At 58.1% G+C, this 15,951-nt stretch overlaps 1 protein-coding gene across 1 annotated transcript in view; it reads left to right on the top strand.

Moving 5' to 3' along the window:
• The window catches only part of LOC137352703 (sodium/potassium-transporting ATPase subunit alpha-3-like), a 163,467-nt gene that overhangs the window by 121,325 nt on the left and 26,191 nt on the right, over positions 1-15,951 (top strand). Inside the window, 5 exon segments of the mRNA XM_068018431.1 lie at positions 1,107-1,243; positions 2,047-2,197; positions 2,932-3,100; positions 3,358-3,512; positions 7,594-7,717. Coding sequence (XP_067874532.1) covers positions 1,107-1,243; positions 2,047-2,197; positions 2,932-3,100; positions 3,358-3,512; positions 7,594-7,717 — 736 coding nt within the window.

Below are 15,951 nucleotides of genomic sequence, written 5' to 3' on the forward strand. Positions count from 1 at the left end.
GTATCCACCCTCAGCCCCACTCGGTCACTGCGAGAGAGAGTCAGCACCTTCAGGGGAGAGGGAGAGAGCGTCAGCACCTTCGGGGAGGGAGAGAGTCAGCACCTTCAGAGGAGGGAGAGAGAGAGTCAGCACCTTCAGGGGAGGGGGAGAGAGTCAGCACCTTCAGGGGAGGGAGAGAGAGTCAGCACCTTCAGGGGAGGGAGAGAGAGTCAGCACCTTCAGAGGAGGGAGAGAGAGAGTCAGCACCTTCAGGGGAGGGAGAGAGCGTCAGCACCTTCGGGGAGGGAGAGAGTCAGCACCTTCAGAGGAGGGAGAGAGAGAGTCAGCACCTTCAGGGGAGGGGGAGAGAGTCAGCACCTTCAGGGGAGGGAGAGAGAGTCAGCACCTTCAGGGGAGGGAGAGAGAGAGTCAGCACCTTCAGAGGAGGGAGAGAGAGAGTCAGCACCTTCAGGGGAGGGGGAGAGAGTCAGCACCTTCAGGGGAGGGAGAGTGAGAGTCAGCACCTTCAGGGGAGGGGGAGAGAGTCAGCACCTTCAGGGGAGGGGGAGAGAGTCAGCACCTTCAGGGGACGGAGAGAGAGAGTCAGCACCTTCAGGGGACGGAGAGAGAGAGTCAGCACCTTCAGGGGACAGAGAGAGAGAGTCAGCACCTTCAGGGGACAGAGAGAGAGAGTCAGCACCTTCAGGGGAGGGGGAGAGAGAGTCAGCACCTTCAGGGGAGGGGGAGAGAGAGTCAGCACCTTCAGAGGAGGGAGAGAGAGAGAGTCAGCACCTTCAGGGGAGGGAGAGAGAGAGTCAGCACCTTCAGGGGAGGGAGAGAGAGTCAGCACCTTCAGGGGAGGGAGAGAGAGAGAGAGAGTCAGCACCTTCAGGGGAGGGAGAGAGAGAGTCAGCACCTTCAGGGGAGGGAGAGAGAGTCAGCACCTTCAGGGGAGGGAGAGAGAGAGAGAGAGTCAGCACCTTCAGGGGAGGGGGAGAGAGAGTCAGCACCTTCAGGGGAGGGGGGCGTATTTGGGATGTTTTTGGAGTTTTTCCCCAGGGTGGTGGGGTGTCTGCGGGATGGTCTTTACCTGCGGAGCCTGAGGCCTAACTCTCCCTTCCGCACAGGTTATCATGGTGACGGGAGACCACCCCATCACAGCGAAGGCCATCGCCAAGGGAGTGGGCATCATCTCGGAAGGCAATGAGACGGTGGAGGATATCGCCGCGCGACTGAACATCCCAGTCAGTCAGGTCAACCCACGGTGAGCCCCGCTACATTTCTCTGGCGCCCTTCGTCGGCCCCGCGGTGGATTTGGAGGCGCGGGGGAGCACAAAATCGGGTCTGATGGTGGCGTGGTTGGGGAGAATTCCCTACACCATCCGGCCTCCGCCACAATGAAGCCCAGGCCGGGAAGGCCTGTGATCGGCCTACGTGCCCCGCTGCCAAATTGAGGCCCTCGACCGGGCAATTAAGGCCCGATTAAGGGCCTCACTCTGCCCCCAATGAGCCCAGTGGCGGGTGGGCCTGTCACCGCACTGGGAGTCGCGGCTCGACAAACCGTGTAGGGTGCTTCCCGCCTCCAGTGTCGGTGGGGCGGTGAGTCCTTCGCTTAAAGGCACTCAGTGCCAGACCGAGACACTTGGCATCGGGAAGGGGAGCGCCAACTCCTTGCCCTTGCTGCCGACCCACCCACCCCCCCACGCCTTCCCTCCCCCATGACTCCACCCCTCCTCTGTCCACATCGCACCTGATTGGCACTTGATTGGGCCGGGCCTCCCACAGAAGAGGCGATGTGGGGTTCCCAGTGTCACTTCCCCTACCGCCCCCCCCCCCACCCACCTCGAGTCCCCCCGGTCACCAAGCGTAAAATCCCGGCCTCTATCTTCATTAACAGAGCCAAGTATTCCATTCGCCTTTTTTCCAACAACCGCCTTCAAAGATTTGTGTCCGTACTCTTCCCCCGGGGGTGTCTCTGTGCTCCTGCGCCCCCCCTATCTAAGATGGTACCATTTGGTTTGAATTGGCCCCTCCTCATTCTCCCTGCCCCTGCTGCTCTCTTTTCAGAGATGCCAAGGCTTGTGTCATCCATGGCACCGATCTGAAGGACCTGACCGGCGAACAGATTGACGACATTCTGCGCAATCACACCGAGATCGTCTTCGCTCGCACCTCGCCCCAGCAGAAACTGATCATCGTGGAGGGCTGCCAGCGACAGGTCAGAGTTCACAGCACTGTTAGCCGGTCAATGGAGGGGGCCAGAGACAGGTCAGAGTTCACAGCACTGACAGCCAGCCAATGGAGGGGGCCAGAGACAGGTCAGAGTTCACAGCACTGATAGCCAGCCAATGTAAGGGGCCAGAGACAGGTCAGAGTTCACAGCACTGATAGCCAGCCAATGGAGGGGGCCAGAGACAGGTCAGAGTTCACAGCACTGATAGCCAGCCAATGTAAGGGGCCAGAGATAGGTCAGAGTTCACAGCACTGTTAGCCGGCCAATGGAGGGGGCCAGAGACAGGTCAGAGTTCACAGCACTGTTTGCCGGTCAATGGAGGAGGCCAGAAACAGGTCAGAGTTCAGAGCGCTAATAACGGGCCAACAGAGGTCTTCCAGGCAGGTTTGAGCTCAGCTTGGTAATAACCGGTCAACGGAAGGGCCAGAGACAGGTCAGAGTTCACAGCACTGATATCCAGCCAATGGAGGGGGCCAGAGACAGGTCAGAGTTCAGAGCGCTAATAACAGGCCAACAGAGGTCTTCCAGGCAGGTTAGATCTCAGCTTGGTAATAACCGGTCAACAGAAGGGCCAGAGACAGGTCAGAGTTCACAGCACTGATAGCCGGCCAATGGAGGGGGCCAGAGATAGGTCAGAGTTCAAAATGCTAATAATGGCCCATGGAGGGCCTGAGAGATAGGTTTCCTCACTCCCCCTCACCCTCTCTCTGTCTCCCCAGGGTGCTATCGTCGCTGTGACTGGTGATGGTGTCAATGACTCTCCGGCCCTGAAGAAGGCTGACATTGGAGTGGCGATGGGGATTGCCGGATCAGACGTGTCCAAACAGGCTGCTGACATGATCCTGCTCGATGACAACTTCGCCTCCATCGTCACAGGAGTGGAGGAAGGTGCGAGGCGCTCATACCCTGGGATGTTGGTCAGGGCGGGGGTCACGGAGGGTGAGGGCGAGGGCGAAGTCACAGGGCGAGGGCGGTGCCGCTGAGGGGGAGGGCGGCGTCCCACTGAGGGTCAGCACGGGGTCACTGAGGGTCAGCGCGGTCACCCCGAGGGCCAGAACGTTCACGGTTGGTCTGAATGTTTATGAGCAAAGTGTTTTCCTTGGCTGTAACTCGCTCTTCCCTGATTGGCTGCATTGTTTCCACAGGCCGTCTGATCTTTGATAACCTGAAGAAATCCATCGCCTACACGCTGACCAGTAACATTCCCGAGATCACTCCCTTCCTACTCTTCATCATGGCCAATATCCCACTGCCCCTCGGAACTATCACCATCCTGTGTATCGACCTGGGGACTGACATGGTGAGTCCAACAGCGGGGTGGAGAGTGGGGGAGTGTGTGAGGGAGAGGAGTGTGGGAGTTGGGGTAGCAAGGGTGTGTTGATTGGGGAGGGTGGGTGTGTGTTTTTTTTTATTCATTCATGGGATGTGGGCGTCACTGGCTAGGCCAGCATTTATTGCCCATCCCTAATTGTCCTTGAGAAGGTGGTGGTGAGCTGCCTTCTTGAACCGCTGCAGTCCATGTGGGGTGGGTACACTCACAGTGCTGTTAGGAAGGGAGTTCCAGGATTTTGACCCAGTGACAGTGAAGGAACGGCGATATAGTTCCAAGTCAGGATGGTGTGTGACTTGGAGGGGAACTTGCAGGTGGTGGTGTTCCCATGCATCTGCTGCCTTTGTCCTTCTAGTTGGTGAGGTTGCGGGTTTGGAAGGTGCTGTCTAAGGAGCCTTGGTGCGTTGCTGCAGTGCATCTTGTAGATGGTACACACTGCTGCCACTGTGCATCGGTGGTGGAGGGAGTGAATGTTTGTCGATGGTGTGCCAATCAAGCGGGCTGCTTTGTCCTGGATGGTGTCGAGCTTCTTGAGTATTGTTGGAGCTGCACCCATCCAGGCAAGTGGAGAGTATTCCATCACACTCCTGTCTTGTGCCTTGTAGATGGTGGACAGGCTTTGGGGAGTCAGGAGGTGAGTTACTCACCACAGAATTCCCAGCCTCTGACCTGCTCTTGCAGCCATGGTATTTATATGGCTGCTCCAGTTCAGTTTCTGGTCAATGGTAGCCCCTAGGATGTTGATAGTGGGGGATTCAGCGATGGTAATGCCGTTGAATGTCAAGGGGAGATGGTTAGATTCTCTCTTGTTGGAGATGGTCAATGCCTGGCACTTGTGTGGCATAAATGTTACTTGCCACTTATCATCCCAAGCCTGGATATTGTCCAGGTCTTGCTGCATTTCTACACGGACTGCTTCAGTATCTGAGGAGTCACGAATGGTGCTGAACATTGTGCAATCATCAGCGAACATCCCCACTTCTGACCTTATGATTGAAGGAAGGTCATTGATGAAGCAGCTGAAGATGGTTGGGCCGAGGACACTGCAAGATGGATACAAATACTTCAGCCTTATCTTTCGCACTGATGTGCTGGGCTCCCCCATCATTGAGGATGGGGATATTTGTGGAGCCTCCTCCTCCTGTTAGTTGTTTAATTGTCCACCACCATTCACAGCTGGATGTGGCAGGACTGCAGAGCTTAGATCTGATCTGTTGGTTATGGGATTGCTTAGCTCTTGTCTATCGCATGCTGTTTACACAGTTTGGCATGCAAGTAGTCCTGGGTTGTAGCTTCACCAGGTTGACACCTCATTTTGAGGTATGCCTGGTGCTGCTCCTGGCATGCCCTCCTGCACTCTTCATTGAACCAGGGCTGGTCTCCTGGCTTGATGGTAATGGTAGAATGGGGGATATGCCGGGCCATGAGGTTACAGATTGTGATTGAGTACAATTCTGCTGCTGCTGATGGTCCACAGCGCCTCATGGATGCCCAGTTTTACATTGCTAGATCTGTTTGAAATCTGTACCATTTAGCACGGTGATAGTGCCACACAACACGATGGAGGGTATCCTCAATGTGAAGGCGGGACTTTGTCTCCACAAGGACTGTGTGGTGGTCACTCCTACAAATACTGTCATGGACAGATGCATCTGCAGCAGGCAGATTGGTGAGGACGAGGTCAAGTATGTTTTTCCCTCTTGTTGGTTCCCCCACCACCTGCCGCAGACCCAGTCTAGCAGCTATGTCCCTCAGTGCTTCCTCCAAGTGCTGCTCAACACGGTGGAGTACTGAGTCATCAGCTGTGTGTAGGGGTGGATGGAGGGGGGAGTGGCAGGGCTGGAGGAGAGTGTGTTTTTGTGTGGGCGTGGGGATGTGGGTGTTTGAGGAGTTGGTGTTGAGGGTAGTGGAGGTGTTGCAGGTTGAGGGAGGGGGTCCTATACCAGGAGTGTAGTCTGCTGGAAACACTCAGTGTGAGAGGATTCACCCTCCTTGGGTACCAGCCATAGCTCAGTGCGGAGCCCTCTCCCCTCTGAGTCTGAAGATTGTGGGTTCAAGTCTCATTCTAGGGATTTCAGACCCATAATCCAGGCCGACGCTCCTAGTACAGTACTGAGGGAGCGCTGCACTGTCGGAGGGTCAGTACTGAGGGAGCGCTGCACTGTCGGAGGGTCAGTACTGAGGGAGCGCTGCACTGTCGGAGGGTCAGTACTGAGGGAGCGCTGCACTGTCGGAGGGTCAGTACTGAGGGAGTGCTGCACCGTCGGAAGGTCAGTACTGAGGGAGTGCTGCTCTGTCGGAGGGTCAGTACTGAGGGAGTGCTGCACTGTGGGAGGGTCAGTACTGAGGGAGTGCTGCACTGTCAGAGGGTCAGTACTGAGGGAGTGCTGCACTGTCGGAGGGTCAGTACTGAGGGAGCGCTGCACTGTCGGAGGGTCAGTACTGAGGGAGCGCTGCACTGTCGGAGGGTCAGTACTGAGGGAGCGCTGCACTGTCGGAGGGTCAGTACTGAGGGAGCGCTGCACTGTCGGAGGGTCAGTACTGAGGGAGCGCTGCACTGTCGGAGGGTCAGTACTGAGGGAGTGCTGCATCGTCGGAAGGTCAGTACTGAGGGAGTGCTGCACCGTCGGAAGGTCAGTACTGAGGGAGTGCTGCACCGTCGGAGGGTCAGTACTGAGGGAGTGCTGCACCGTCGGAAGGTCAGTACTGAGGGAGTGCTGCACTGTCAGAGGGTCAGTACTGAGGAAGTGCTGCACTGTCAGAGGGTCAGTACTGAGGGAGTGCTGCACTGTCGGAGGGTCAGTACTGAGGGAGTGCTGCACTGTCGGAGGGTCAGTACTGAGGGAACGCTGCACTGTCGGAGGGTCAGTACTGAGGGAGTGCTGCACTGTCGGAGGGTCAGTACTGAGGGAGTGCTGCACTGTCGGAGGGTCAGTACTGAGGGAGTGCTGCACTGTCGGAGGGTCAGTACTGAGGGAGTGATGCACTGTCGGAGGGTCAGTACTGAGGGAGTGCTGCCCTGTCGGAGGGTCAGTACTGAGGGAGTGCTGCACTGTCGGAGGGTCAGTACTGAGGGAGTGATGCACTGTCGGAGGGTCAGTACTGAGGGAGTGATGCACTGTCGGAGGGTCAGTACTGAGGGAGTGCTGCACTGTCGGAGGGTCAGTACTGAGGGAGTGCTGCACTGTCGGAGGGTCAGTACTGAGGGAGTGCTGCACTGTCGGAGGGTCAGTACTGAGGGAGTGCTGCACTGTGGGAGGGTCAGTACTGAGGGAGTGCTGCACTGTTGGAGGGTCAGTACTGAGTGAGTGCCGCACTGTGGGAGGGTCAGTACTGAGGGAGTGCTGCTCTGTGGGAGGGTCAGTACTGAGGGAGTGCTGCTCTGTCGGAGGGTCAGTACTGAGGGAGTGCTGCTCTGTCGGAGGGTCAGTACTGAGGGAGTGCTGCTCTGTCGGAGGGTCAGTACTGAGGGAGTGCTGCTCTGTCGGAGGGTCAGTACTGAGGGAGTGCTGCTCTGTCGGAGGGTCAGTACTGAGGGAGTGCTGCTCTGTCGGAGGGTCAGTACTGAGGGAGTGCTGCTCTGTGGGAGGGTCAGTACTGAGGGAGTGCTGCACTGTCGGAGGTGCCGTCTTTTGGATGAGACATTAAACTGAGGCCCCGTCTGGCCCCTCAGGTGGATGTAAAAGACAAGCAGGGACGTCCGTCTGAATGTCTGTGACCAACATCACTGAGGAAATAGGTCATCTGCGGCAATGCTTCATTGCTGTTTGTGGGAGCTTGCTGTGCACACAGTGACTATACCTCAAAGGGAAGTGAATCGTGGCCTGCAATGTGCTTTGGGGATATTTTGAGGTGGTGAACATTACTGTGCGGTTTTCGATTCCGGCCCCTCTACAATCTGCATTGCTGTCTGGAGCACATGCATGGATGACAGTAAAGGGAGGGGATTGTAAGATGGGTGTTGCTGGGCAGATTATCCCTCATGGCTGAACGCGTGCAGAGGTGGACCAGTCGCTGACGCAGCCCACGGGGCATGTGACCTGTCTTGCAGGTTCCTGCTATCTCATTGGCTTACGAAGCAGCAGAGAGCGACATCATGAAGCGACAGCCGCGAAACCCACGAATGGACAAACTGGTGAACGAGAGGTTAATCAGCATTGCATATGGTCAGATAGGTACGTGGACAAAGGCCAGAGCGTGAAGCAGGCGTAGTGACGATCAATCAGAGACAGGGGGGTCGTAGTGACTGGGGGATCACAGGGGTGAGAGAGAGAGACTGGGGGGTCACGGGGGTGAGAGAGAGAGACAGGGGGGTCACAGGGGTGAGAGAGAGAGACAGGGGGGTCACGGGGGTGAGAGAGAGAGACAGGGGGGTCACGGGGGTGAGAGAGAGAGACAGGGGGGTCACAGGGGTGAGAGAGAGAGACTGGTGGATCACAGGGGTGAGAGAGAGAGACTGGGGGTCGTAGTGACTGGGGGATCACAGGGGTGAGAGAGAGAAACTGGGGGTCGTAGTGACTGGGGGATCACGGGTGAGAGAGAGAGAGACAGGGGGGTCACAGGGGTGAGAGAGAGAGACTGGGGGTCGTAGTGACTGGGGGATCACAGGGGTGAGAGAGAGAGACTGGGGGGTCACGGGGGTGAGAGAGAGAGACAGGGGGGTCACGGGGGTGAGAGAGAGAGACAGGGGGGTCACAGGGGTGAGAGAGAGAGACTGGGGGGTCACGGGGGTGAGAGAGAGAGACAGGGGGGTCACAGGGGTGAGAGAGAGAGACAGGGGGGTCACGGGTGAGAGAGAGAGACTGGGGGTCGTAGTGACTGGGGGATCACGGGTGAGAGAGAGAAACTGGGGGTCGTAGTGACTGGGGGATCACGGGTGAGAGAGAGAGACAGGGGGGTCACAGGGGTGAGAGAGAGAGACTGGGGGTCGTAGTGACTGGGGGATCACAGGGGTGAGAGAGAGAGACAGGGGGGTCACGGTGGTGAGAGAGAGAGAGACAGGGGGGTCACAGGGGTGAGAGAGAGAGACTGGTGGATCACAGGGGTGAGAGAGAGAGACTGGGGGGTCACAGGGGTGAGAGAGAGAGACTGGGGGTCGTAGTGACTGGGGGATCACAGGGGTGAGAGAGAGAGACGGGGGGTCACGGGTGAGAGGGAGAGACTGGGGGTCGTAGTGACTGGGGGATCACAGGGGTGAGAGAGAGAGACTGGGGGGTCACAGGGGTGAGAGAGAGAGACTGGGGGGTCACGGGGGTGAGAGAGAGAGACTGGGGGGTCACGGGGGTGAGAGAGAGAGACAGGGGGGTCACAGGGGTGAGAGAGAGAGACAGGGGGGTCACAGGGGTGAGAGAGAGAGACAGGGGGGTCACGGGGGTGAGAGAGAGAGACTGGGGGGTCACGGGGGTGAGAGAGAGAGACTGGGGGGTCACGGGGGTGAGAGAGAGAGACAGGGGGGTCACGGGGGTGAGAGAGAGAGACAGGGGGTCGCAGTGACTGGGGGATCACAGGGGTGAGAGAGAGAGACTGGGGGTCGCAGTGACTGGGGGATCACAGGGGTGAGAGAGAGAGACTGGGGGGTCACAGGGGTGAGAGAGAGAGAGACTGGGGGATCACAGGGGTGAGAGAGAGAGAGACTGGGGGATCACAGGGGTGAGAGAGAGAGACTGGGGGTCGCAGTGACTGGGGGATCACAGGGGTGAGAGAGAGAGACAGGGGGTCGTAGTGACTGGGGGGTCACGGGGCTGAGAGAGAGATACTGGGGGTCGCAGTGACTGGGGGATCACAGGGGTGAGAGAGAGAGACTGGGGGATCACAGGGGTGAGAGAGAGAGACAGGGGGGTCACGGGGGTGAGAGAGAGAGAGACAGGGGGGTCACGGGGGTGAGAGAGAGAGAGACAGGGGGGTCACGGGGGTGAGAGAGAGAGAGACAGGGGGGTCACGGGGGTGAGAGAGAGAGAGACTGGGGGATCACAGGGGTGAGAGAGAGAGACAGGGGGTCGCAGTGACTGGGGGATCACAGGGGTGAGAGAGAGAGAGACTGGGGGATCACAGGGGTGAGAGAGAGAGAGACTGGGGGATCACAGGGGTGAGAGAGAGAGACTGGGGGTCGTAGTGACTGGGGGATCACGGGGCTGAGAGAGAGAGAAAGAGAGAGAGAGATCGGAGTGACTGGGGGATCACAGAAGAGAGAGAGAGAGAGAGAGAGAGAGACAGGGGGTCGCAGTGACTGGGGGATCACAGGGGTGAGAGAGAGAGACTGGGGGGTCACAGGGGTGAGAGAGAGAGAGACTGGGGGATCACAGGGGTGAGAGAGAGAGACAGGGGGTCGCAGTGACTGGGGGATCACAGGGGTGAGAGAGAGAGAGACTGGGGGGTCACAGGGGTGAGAGAGAGAGAGACTGGGGGATCACAGGGGTGAGAGAGAGAGACTGGGGGTCGTAGTGACTGGGGGATCACGGGGCTGAGAGAGAGAGAAAGAGAGAGAGAGATCGGAGTGACTGGGGGATCACAGAAGAGAGAGAGAGAGAGAGAGAGAGAGACAGGGGGTCGCAGTGACTGGGGGATCACAGGGGTGAGAGAGAGAGACTGGGGGGTCACAGGGGTGAGAGAGAGAGAGACTGGGGGTCGTAGTGACTGGGGGATCACGGGGCTGAGAGAGAGAGAGAGATCGGAGTGACTGGGGGATCACAGAAGAGAGAGAGAGAGAGAGAGAGACAGGGGGTCGTAGTGACTGGGGGATCACGGGGGTGAGAGAGAGACAGAGGTCGTAGTGACTGGGGGATCACGGGGCTGAGAGAGAGACAGAGGTCGTAGTGACTGGGGGATCACAGAAGAGAGAGAGAGAGAGAGAGAGAGACAGGGGGTCGTAGTGACTGGGGGATCACGGGGGTGAGAGAGAGACAGAGGTCGTAGTGACCGGGGGATCACAGGCGAGAGAGAGAGAGAGAGAGAGAGAGAGAGACAGAGGTCGTAGTGACCGGGGAATCACAGGCGAGAGAGAGAGAGACATAGGTCATAGTAACCGGGGGATCACAGGGGTGAGAGAGAGAGAGAGAGAGAGAGACAGAGGTCGTAGTGACCGGGGGATCACAGGCGAGAGAGAGACAGAGGGCGTAGTGACCGGGGGATCACAGGAGAGAGAGAGAGAGAGAGACAGAGGTCGTAGTGACCGGGGGATCACAGGGGTGAGAGAGAGAGAGAGAGAGAGACAGAGGGCGTAGTGACCGGGGGATCACAGGGGTGAGAGAGAGAGACAGAGGGCGTAGTGACCGGGGGATCACGGGTGAGAGAGAGACTGGGGGTCGTAGTGACTGGGGGATCACGGGGCTGAGAGAGAGAGAGAGATCGTAGTGACTGGGGGATCACAGGTGAGAGAGAGAGAGAGACAGGGGGTCGTAGTGACTGGGGGATCACGGGCGAGAGAGAGAGAGAAAGAGAGAGAGAGACAGAGGTCGTAGTGACCGGGGAATCACAGGCGAGAGAGAGAGAGACAGAGAGAGAGAGAGAGACAGAGGTCGTAGTGACCGGGGGATCATGGGCGAGAGAGAGAGACAGAGGTCGTAGTTACCGGGGAATCACGGGTGAGAGAGAGAGAGACAGAGGTCGTAGTGACCGGGGAATCACGGGCGATAGAGACGGAGAGAGAGAGAGAGACAGACAGAGAGAGAGAGAGAGACAGAGGTCGTAGTGACCGGGGAATCACGGGTGAGAGAGAGAGAGAGAGAGTGTCAGAGGTCGTAGTGACCGGGGAATCACGGGTGAGAGAGAGAGAGAGAGAGAGTCAGAGGTCGTAGTGACCGGGGAATCACGGGTGAGAGAGAGAGTGTCAGAGGTCGTAGTGACCGGGGAATCACGGGTGAGAGAGAGAGAGAGAGAGGCAGAGGTCGTAGTGACCGGGGAATCACGGGTGAGAGAGAGAGAGAGAGTGTCAGAGGTCGTAGTGACCGGGGAATCACGGGTGAGAGAGAGAGAGAGAGTGTCAGAGGTCGTAGTGAACGGGGAATCACGGGCGAGAGAGAGAGAGAGAGACAGAGGTCGTAGTGACCGGGGAATCACGAGAGAGAGAGAGAGACAGAGGTCGTAGTGAACGGGGAATCACGGGAGAGAGAGAGAGAGAGGGAGACAGAGGTCGTAGTGACCGGGGAATCACGAGAGAGAGAGAGAGACAGAGGTCGTAGTGAACGGGGAATCACGGGAGAGAGAGAGAGACAGAGGTTGTAGTGACCGGGGAATCACGGGTGAGAGAGAGAGAGAGTGTCAGAGGTCGTAGTGACCGGGGAATCACGGGTGAGAGAGAGAGACAGAGGTCGTAGTGAACGGGGAATCACGGGAGAGAGAGAGAGAGAGGGAGACAGAGGTCGTAGTGAACGGGGAATCACGGGAGAGAGAGAGAGACAGAGGTCGTAGTGACCGGGGAATCACGGGTGAGAGAGAGAGAGAGAGACAGAGGTCGTAGTGACCGGGGAATCACGGGTGAGAGAGAGAGAGACAGAGGTCGTTGTGACCGGGGAATCACGGGTGAGAGAGAGAGAGAGAGTCAGAGGTCGTAGTGACCGGGGAATCACGGGTGAGAGAGAGAGAGAGAGAGTGTCAGAGGTCGTAGTGACCGGGGAATCACGGGTGAGAGAGAGAGAGAGAGAGAGTCAGAGGTCGTAGTGACTGGGGAATCACGGGTGAGAGAGAGAGAGAGAGAGTGTCAGAGGTCGTAGTGACCGGGGAATCACGGGTGAGAGAGAGAGAGTGTCAGAGGTCGTAGTGACCGGGGAATCACGGGTGAGAGAGAGAGAGAGAGAGGCAGAGGTCGTAGTGACCGGGGAATCACGGGTGAGAGAGAGAGAGACAGAGGTCGTAGTGACCGGGGAATCACGGGTGAGAGAGAGAGAGAGAGTGTCAGAGGTCGTAGTGACCGGGGAATCACGGGTGAGAGAGAGAGAGAGAGAGGCAGAGGTCGTAGTGACCGGGGAATCACGGGTGAGAGAGAGAGAGAGACAGAGGTCGTAGTGAACGGGGAATCACGGGTGAGAGAGAGAGAGAGGGAGACAGAGGTCGTAGTGACCGGGGAATCACGAGAGAGAGAGAGAGAGAGAGAAAAAGACAGAGGTCGTAGTGACCGTGGAATCACGGGTGAGAGAGAGAGAGAGACAGAGGTCGTAGTGACCGGGGAATCACGGGCGAGAGAGAGAGAGACAGAGGTCGTAGTGACCAGGGAATCACGGGTGAGAGAGAGAGAGAGAGACAGAGGTCGTAGTGAACGGGGAATCACGGGTGAGAGAGAGAGAGAGAGACAGAGGTCGAAGTGACCGGGGAATCACGGGCGAGAGAGTGAGAGAGAGAGACAGAGGTTGTAGTGACCGGGGAATCACGAGAGAGAGAGAGAGACAGAGGTCATAGTGACCGGGGAATCACGAGAGAGAGAGAGAGACAGAGGTCATAGTGACCGGGGAATCACGGGCGAGAGAGTGAGACAGAGGTCGTAGTGACCGGGGAATCACGAGAGAGAGAGAGACAGAGGTCGTAGTGACCGGGGAATCACGGGCGAGAGAGTGAGACAGAGGTCGTAGTGACCGGGGAATCACGGGCGAGAGAGAGACAGAGAGAGAGAGAGAGAGACAGAGAGAGAGAGAGAGAGAGAGACAGAGGTCGTAGTGACCGGGGAATCACGGGCGAGAGAGACAGAGGTCGTAGTGACCGGGGAATCACGGGCGAGAGAGAGAGAGAGACAGAGGTCGTAGTGACCGGGGAATCACGGGCGAGAGAGAGAGACAGAGGTCGTAGTGACCGGGGAATCACGGGCGAGAGAGAGAGACAGAGGTCGTAGTGACCGGGGAATCACGGGCGAGAGAGAGAGAGACAGAGGTCGTAGTGACCGGGGAATCACGGGCGAGAGAGACAGAGGTCGTAGTGACCGGGGAATCACGGGCGAGAGAGACAGAGGTCGTAGTGACCGGGGAATCACGGGCGAGAGAGAGAGAGACAGAGGTCGTAGTGACCGGGGAATCACGGGCGAGAGAGACAGAGGTCGTAGTGACCGGGGAATCACGGGCGGGCGAGAGAGAGAGAGAGAGAGAGAGACACAGAGGTCGTAGTGACCGGGGAATCACGGGTGAGAGAGAGAGAGAGAGTGTCAGAGGTCGTAGTGACCGGGGAATCACGGGTGAGAGAGAGAGAGAGAGAGAGGCAGAGGTCGTAGTGACCGGGGAATCATGAGAGAGAGAGAGAGAGACAGAGGTCGTAGTGACTGGGGAATCACGGGCGAGAGAGAGAGAGACAGAGGTCGTAGTGACCGGGGAATCACGGGTGAGAGAGAGAGAGAGAGACAGAGGTCGAAGTGACCGGGGAATCACGGGCGAGAGAGAGAGAGACAGAGGTCGTAGTGACCGGGGAATCACGAGAGAGAGAGAGAGACAGAGGTCATAGTGACCGGGGAATCACGGGTGAGAGAGAGAGACAGAGGTCGTAGTGACCGGGGAATCACGGGTGAGAGAGAGAGAGAGAGAGAGACAGAGGTCGTAGTGACTGGGGAATCACGGGCGAGAGAGAGAGAGACAGAGGTCGTAGTGACCGGGGAATCACGGGTGAGAGAGAGAGAGAGAGACAGAGGTCGAAGTGACCGGGGAATCACGGGTGAGAGAGAGAGAGACAGAGGTCGTAGTGACCGGGGAATCACGAGAGAGAGAGAGAGACAGAGGTCATAGTGACCGGGGAATCACGGGTGAGAGAGAGAGACAGAGGTCGTAGTGACCGGGGAATCACGGGCGAGAGAGAGACAGAGAGAGAGAGAGAGACAGAGGTCGTAGTGACCGGGGAATCACGGGTGAGAGAGAGAGAGAGAGAGAGACAGAGGTCGTAGTGACCGGGGAATCACGGGCGGGAGAGACAGAGGTCGTAGTGACCGGGGAATCACGGGCGAGAGAGAGAGAGAGACAGAGGTGGTAGTGACCGGGGAATCACGGGCGAGAGAGAGAGACAGAGGTCGTAGTGACCGGGGAATCACGGGCGAGAGAAAGAGACAGAGGTCGTAGTGACCGGGGAATCACGGGCGAGAGAAAGAGACAGAGGTCGTAGTGACCGGGGAATCACGGGCGAGAGAAAGAGACAGAGGTCGTAGTGACCGGGGAATCACGGGCGAGAGAAAGAGACAGAGGTCGTAGTGACCGGGGAATCACGGGCGAGAGAGAGAGACAGAGGTCGTAGTGACCGGGGAATCACGGGCGAGAGAAAGAGACAGAGGTCGTAGTGACCGGGGAATCACGGGCGAGAGAGAGAGACAGAGGTCGTAGTGACCGGGGAATCACGGGCGAGAGAGAGAGAGACAGAGGTCGTAGTGACCGGGGAATCACGGGCGAGAGAGACAGAGGTCGTAGTGACCGGGGAATCACGGGCGAGAGAGAGAGAGACAGAGGTCGTAGTGACCGGGGAATCACGGGCGAGAGCGAGAGAGACAGAGGACGGAGTGACCGGGGAATCACGGGCGAGAGAGACAGAGGTCGTAGTGACCGGGGAATCACGGGCGAGAGAGACAGAGGTCGTAGTGACCGGGGAATCACGGGCGAGAGAGACAGAGGTCGTAGTGACCGGGGAATCACGGGCGAGAGAAAGAGACAGAGAGAGAAACAGAGGTCGTAGTGACCGGGGAATCACGGGCGAGAGAGAGAGACAGAGAGAGAGACAGAGGTCGTAGTGACCGGGGAATCACGGGCGAGAGAGAGAGATACAGAGGTCATAGTGACCGGGGAATCACTGGCGAGAGAGACAGAGGTCGTAGTGACCGGGGAATCATGGGCGAGAGAGAGAGACAGAGGTCGTAGTGACCGGGGAATCACGGGCGAGAGAGAGAGAGAGACAGAGGTCGTAGTGACCGGGGAATCACGGGCGAGAGAGAGAGAGAGACAGAGGTCGTAGTGACCGGGGAATCACGGGCGAGAGAGAGAGAGACAGAGGTCGTAGTGACCGGGGAATCACGGGCGAGAGAGAGAGAGAGACAGAGGTCGTAGTGACCGGGGAATCACGGGCGAGAGAGAGAGACAGAGGTCGTAGTGACCGGGGAATCACGGGCGAGAGAGAGAGACAGAGGTCGTAGTGACCGGGGAATCACGGGCGAGAGAGAGAGACAGAGGTCGTAGTGACCGGGGAATCATGGGCGACAGAGAGAGACAGAGGTCGTAGTGACCGGGGAATCACGGGCGAGAGAGAGAGAGAGACAGAGGTCGTAGTGACCGGGGAATCACGGGCGAGAGAGAGAGAGAGACAGAGGTCGTAGTGACCGGGGAATCACGGGCGAGAGAGAGAGAGACAGAGGTCGTAGTGACCGGGGAATCACGGGCGAGAGAGAGAGAGAGACAGAGGTCGTAGTGACCGGGGAATCACGGGCGAGAGAGAGAGACAGAGGTCGTAGTGACCGGGGAATCAC

The sequence above is a fragment of the Heterodontus francisci genome, chromosome 39, assembly GCF_036365525.1.
Source record: "Heterodontus francisci isolate sHetFra1 chromosome 39, sHetFra1.hap1, whole genome shotgun sequence".
NCBI classification, from domain to species: Eukaryota; Metazoa; Chordata; class Chondrichthyes; order Heterodontiformes; family Heterodontidae; genus Heterodontus; species Heterodontus francisci.